The sequence below is a fragment of the Myxine glutinosa genome, chromosome 1 (genome assembly GCF_964187855.1).
Source record: "Myxine glutinosa chromosome 1, kmMyxGlut1.1, whole genome shotgun sequence".
Classification (NCBI taxonomy): Eukaryota; Metazoa; Chordata; class Myxini; order Myxiniformes; family Myxinidae; genus Myxine; species Myxine glutinosa.
In genome coordinates, this window is record NC_136261.1 from 119,303,727 (window position 1) to 119,309,726 (window position 6,000).

The following is a 6,000-nucleotide window of genomic DNA, read 5'->3' on the forward strand; positions in this document are numbered from 1 at the left end:
TATAACTGTTGTTAATATAAAAGGCTTAGGCACTATTGAGCGATATATATATATATATATATATATATATATATATATATATATATATATATATATATATATATATATATACTGTATATATATATATATATATATATATATATATATATATATATATATATCTATATATATATATATATATATCTATATATATATATATATATCTATATATATATATATATATATATATATATATATATATATATATATATATATATATATATATATATATATATATATATATATATATAGATATATATTTGGTAACTCCAAAAAAACGATCTTTTTTTTTTTTTTTGGCTTAAAACACCCCCAGGCACTCACTGATGACCCTCTGAAAGTTTGACGAAGATCCGTTCAGCCATCTCTGGGAAGAATGGTGACAGACAGACAGACAGACACATACACAGACAGACATCTCTCTTATATAGTAGATGGGATGGCTTATAATCCTAGAAAAAAAATAGGTTTTTTTTCCTATTGTGAGTTTCTCCCTTCATAAATTTCTGATTTGACGTGCGTTTTTATGTGTGCGTACAACGATGTGCGTACAACAACGTTCATTGCTAAATTTCCATGAGTTACTGATTTGATTTGATTTTGTATACAATGTCGAGACTCATGTAAGAGCTAGCACATTAAACACAAAAACATAAACAGACACATAAAACATATAATAAAGGGAGTGGGAGGCAAGAGGGGGAAGAGAGAGGGAAGCACAATAGTAGAGAACAGAGACATTGGGAGATCTGTGGAAGGGCGAGGGCTGAGGTTTGGGAGGTACACTGTATAAAACAATTGGACACTACTAGGAATTTCAGGAAAGAAGTCTGAGATTGAAAGAGGTGGATTTGGGGTGTATTTACTGGGGTAGAAAAGATCAAGGTTTTGGATGGGAGAAGATAAGAGATGGTGGTGAACAGCTGTTTTAAAGATCTGGAGGGAGGAGTGGAATTGAAGAGATTGATTGTTCCAGAAGCGGGAGAAAAGTGGAATGAAAGAGTGAAGGTGAGCAGAGAGTCTTGATTTTGGTAGTTTTACCAGAAGAGGGTTTTTGGCAGATCTTGTGTGTCCTGCAGAAATATTTGGGGGACAGAGCACAGACAGAGCTGGGGGAGCAAGGCCGGAGAGAGAGAGAAAGGCCCTTCAGAATCGGCTTCATCGCGGGAGATGCCAATGATTCTGAATACTTTGGTTTCAACGCCTGAAGCCGAGCCAGGAGTGAAGCAGGAGCACCAGCCCAGAGGGGAGAGCAGTATTCCATCAATGAGTTATTTAAATTTGTCACGACCTCAGCATGTAATTGAAATAATGTCTGTAAAATAAGCCATTTTAAGATTATATGGGCAGAAACGCATAATTTTTTTTTTTTTCCCCATTTCACTTGCTCTCACCCTTTCCCACATGTGCTTTACCTTTCCTTCCTTAAATTTCCTCCTGATTTTCTCGTGTTCTTCACTGCTTTTCCTTAACTTCCTACTTTTCCCTTTTTATTCCCTCTTCCCCTCATTCACTTGCATACGTAATATGTAGATGTCACTCTTTAACACCTCTTACACATTTCCAGTACCGTATGTAGTTATTATTTAGTGCACATATTATTTCCTTGAAAGAGTAAAATGTAGTATGTTTACAGATAATAACTAGAACGGCACTCAGTAGAGAGCAAACCTCCGCCTGGTTCGCCATATCACTCAATGGTGAAGAATCACTTATAGTAAGGGCATTTTATGAGATATTTCACAAATCTGTTAACTAAATTGTTACCAAAAAATTTCTTCACCAATATGTTTGTAAAGGTGTGTAATAACATGTGTTAAAATGTTGAAGTTCAACTCCCGTGGGAAACCCAGAAAAAAAGCTGTTGAATTCGGGTACCGAAAAATTATTTTCGAGAATTTTTATTTTTTTTAATCGGCCCTTAAGTAACCTATGAGGGGTCAAATAAGGGTTTTTCATGATTCTGAGTTGATTGTTAACATTTATATTTTCACTTTTACATTTACACACAAAGTAGCTTTTATTTCACATACATATATAATACTCAAGAGTTATTTCTCATTCACAATGTCAGAAGTTTCAACAGTCATTGTCTATGTCTTCTTCAGACTCAACAACATCATGACTGCAGTTTATGCATGTAATGCCATTACAGACTCCACAGGCCGAGATGCACGTGACCCCATTCTTCTTGCAGCTGCATCGCCGGTTGCTGCAATCTCCATGACAATTACAGCTCGTGAACTGCAATAGCTCCTCAGGAGCCGTGGGGTCCAGTGTTGGAACTGGCTCATACCCATGCACACCTATTGTCCATCCATAGTCACTGGGGTTCAGAGACATGCTCTGTAGAAGGATCCAGTCCCGGGTCTGCAGGTAGGCACGGAGTGAATGTTGTGCAGCTGCACCCTCTGTTGGAGGTAGAGTCTCTGGTTTGATCACTCCTGCCGCTGCCTTCCTTGAGAACATGTTGTACCGAATTTCACCCAATGTAGTATCTCGTCCATGGTAAATGGACCTCAAGCGCAGCATCAACCGCAACCTCATCATTGATCTGTTCATCGGTTTCCTCCACAATGGTGTCAAGAGTGCCAGAAGTATCTGGAACATCATCTCCACTCCTACTATTAAGGAAGCAGTATTTGTAGTTTTGTGTCTCCGTGTAAGACTCAGTGTATCCCAGCCGGTGGAACTTGTTGAGCATCCATTTTGACCCAAATCTATGATCAAGTTGTATGGCAAGCCCCATTTGGTGTGGCAATACTCCAGACCGAGGTCGACAGGCCTTAATAAAATTCTGCCCCCAAACGGCAACTCTTTCGTCTGTCTTGACAATCGGTCTCAAGAACATCTGAAGGCTTGCAGGAACAAGTGTCAGCTGACTATCGATGTCAGTCATACTGTGTGTGGTGGGGTATGACTTTGGACCTAAATCAATCAAGGCAATATCATTGGATATTAACTTGAGTGCCGTCTTTATGATCTGAGTCTTCTCATCTCCATGGTCAAGATTAGCATGATGCCCTCGCAGAATATTGTCGGTGCCATCTTTGAGACAGAGTACATCTGCCCTTCTTTCCTGTGTTGTGAAATACAAGGTGTCTTCGTATTTCTCTAGAAGTTTTATCTTTAGCCAATGCTTTGAATAAGAAAGGCTCTTCTCTGGTGACTGATCAAACTCCTGCAGCTTTTCATGGACTTGGTCCATGTTCATTACCCCATGCTCTAATTCTGAGTCTAACCATTCGCAGAATTCAATAAAAACTGCCTCTCGCTCCTCATCAATACTCCTCTGTCCTCTCTTCCTTTTTCCTTCCTCATCAGTCTTGGACAAACTGTCACCTCTCGCAAACATAAGTTTGCATCGCAAATGGTACAGTGTTTCTTCTGCTACCAAGTCGTTGATCCCTTCCAGGCGTCCAGTGACTTCAGTGCCCCAGTCATCCCCGCGACTCCGTGCTGTCTTCAGCAAGCTTGCCTTCAGTGTATCTGCAGTCAAATTATCTGGCACTCTGTATTTCTTTCTAGCTTGTGCTGGATTATTTTTGTAGAGCTGGGCTGGTTGGTTGCAAAGAATGCATACATCCTTATACAGGAGGTCAACTGACTGTGATCTTCTAAAACTGCAGCCAGTTGATGAACTGAACTCACAAGTAGTGCGTCTTCTCTTCAACTTTGATGACTCTTTCTCTGCCTTTGATGCTTGAGCTGACTTCTTGGTGGTTGCAACAAAGTTGTTGTACAGATCATTTTTACACTTCTGGTGGTACCTCAGTTTTCCTTCCTTTTGAGCCTCCTTCATACGTTCCACAACAGTAACATTTTCGACAGTTTCTGCTTGTTTCAATAAAGTTGAGTATCCCTTTGGAGTTGCCTGTATGAGCCTTTCAGCTGGTGTATCCGAGCGTGCACAGATGAAGCAATTGAGCACAGATGGAGTAACGTCTTCATCCATATTGCTAGACTCCATGTCCTGCAAAGTAGAAAATGAGATATATTTAGAAATTATTTTTCCACAAAGGAGTGTCTGTGGTGAAATATAAATGTTAACAATCAACTCAGAATCATGAAAAACCCTTATTTGACCCCTCATAAGTTACTTAAGGGCCGATTAAAAAAAATAAAAATTCTCGAAATTAATTTTTCGGTACCCGAATTCAACAGCTTTTTTTCTGGGTTTCCCACGGGAGTTGACCTTCAACATTTTAACACATGTTATTACACACCTTTACAAACATATTGGTGAAGAAATTTTTTGGTAACAATTTAGTTAACAGATTTTCATATGTTTCCCTTACTATTAAAAAATTCTTGCAGCCGGAGACGGATCCGAATCCGGATCTTCACCAAAATCTAATCATTTCGTCATTGTCACATACGCCACATCTCTGCCAAATTTCGTCCGAATCCGTCCACAACCTTTTGAGATATTTTGTTCACGAACAAACAAACAAACAGGGGTGAAAACATAACCTCCATCCACCTTTGGTGGCGGGGGTAATAAAAACACATTTTAAGTGTTATTCCCAATCCTTGTACTGTATACATAAACTTTCTCTTCTTCTTCATCTAAACAGAGCTGCACGATGCTGAAACATCTGTCCATGACCGAAGTCACATTGGTGTAAAGAGCCACAAGGCTGAAGAGCTCCCTGAAAAAGACCAAACACCAGGACCTCTGGAACCAGACGCAAAACGTGCAACGGTGCACCATCGGGAGAATGCCCGGACTGTTCCTGGAAAGGGGCAGGTTAACAGAATTGTGCGGAAAGAGGGCAACAAGCCACGTATACGGAACTACAACATTCGAGACTGACACACGAATTCAACAATGCTCTTGCTTTTACTCAAATTCTGTTTGTATTGTCTTTGAAACGATTTTTTTAAATATAAAATGCACTTTGTTGTCCAACTTACTTTGAATGATTTTTATTCATACCATAATGACATGCCTTTACATTTTTCCAATCAGGTGGGATATCGGGAGGCTGTCTGGGAGGGCCGGTCCCGGTAGTTCAAACCTCAGCCGAGTCATACTAAATGCTTTAAAAATGGTATGTTATTCTTTCTTGCTTGCCGTTCAGCATTTAAAAGGATAGAGCATGGGAAAATAATGCTGGGAAGGTAATGGCAAACCATCCAGTACAACCCTTGCCAAGAAATCGCTTCGGCGGCACCAATGCTCTCTAAAGAGTATTGCACATCAAAAACATTCTCATTGGTACATAGAGATTGGAGATTGCATGAACAGTACAATATGTAAAAACCTCAGATGGGCAAGTGGTAAGGGAAAGGTATCGATTATGTTATGGAGGATTTTAACTTGCCAGGGATACATACATTGGGTCCAGGAACAGGGAAAGGGTAGAGTAGATGTGGATTTTCTTGATCTAGTCCAGGATTGCTTTTCAACCCGGTTTGTAGATAAGCCCCTGAAATGATGACATTCAAATGAAAAAATTCAAATGATGAATTGCGAAAGATGATGGGAATAGAGCCTGTGATTGATGTTGTGAAGAGGAACAGGTTGAGATGGTTTGGTCATGTGTTGAGGAAGGATGAAAGTGACTGGTTTGAGAAGAGTGATGGAAATGAATGTAGAAGGAAGTAGAGGACGGGGAAGACCGAGAAAGACTTGGCTAAAGATGGTGGAAGAAGAAATGCGGGCAAGGGGGTTAACAAGGAGAGATGCAGAAAATAGGGCAAGATGGAGAAGATTGTCATGGGGACCACAAGGCTAACCCCCGCTCTAGCAGGGAAAATGGCCTTAAAATGCATGTTGTTGTTTGTTGTTGTAGATAAGCCCATGAGCGGGATGGATCCAGTGTTAAACCTTCTCTTAAATAACGATCCCAATATGGTGGAGGAGGTTGAGGTAGGGGATCCAGTGTTGGACTTCCTTTTAGATAATGATCCCAATATGGTAGAGGATCCCAATACGGTGGTGGAGTAATGATCCCA

The 6,000-nt window shown here is 40.0% G+C and overlaps 1 protein-coding gene across 4 annotated transcripts in view; it reads left to right on the forward strand.

The window, feature by feature from the left end:
* The window catches only part of CCDC57 (coiled-coil domain containing 57), a 119,607-nt gene extending 114,656 nt beyond the window's left edge, over nt 1-4,951 (forward strand). For all 4 annotated transcript variants that reach the window (XM_078776479.1, XM_078776483.1, XM_078776491.1 and 1 more), the window contains one exon: nt 4,617-4,951. In XM_078776479.1, the coding sequence (XP_078632605.1) occupies nt 4,617-4,855 (239 nt within the window). In that variant the 3' untranslated portion in view covers nt 4,856-4,951. The remainder of the gene's footprint in view (nt 1-4,616) is intronic.
* Nucleotides 4,952-6,000: the final 1,049 nt, after the last annotated feature.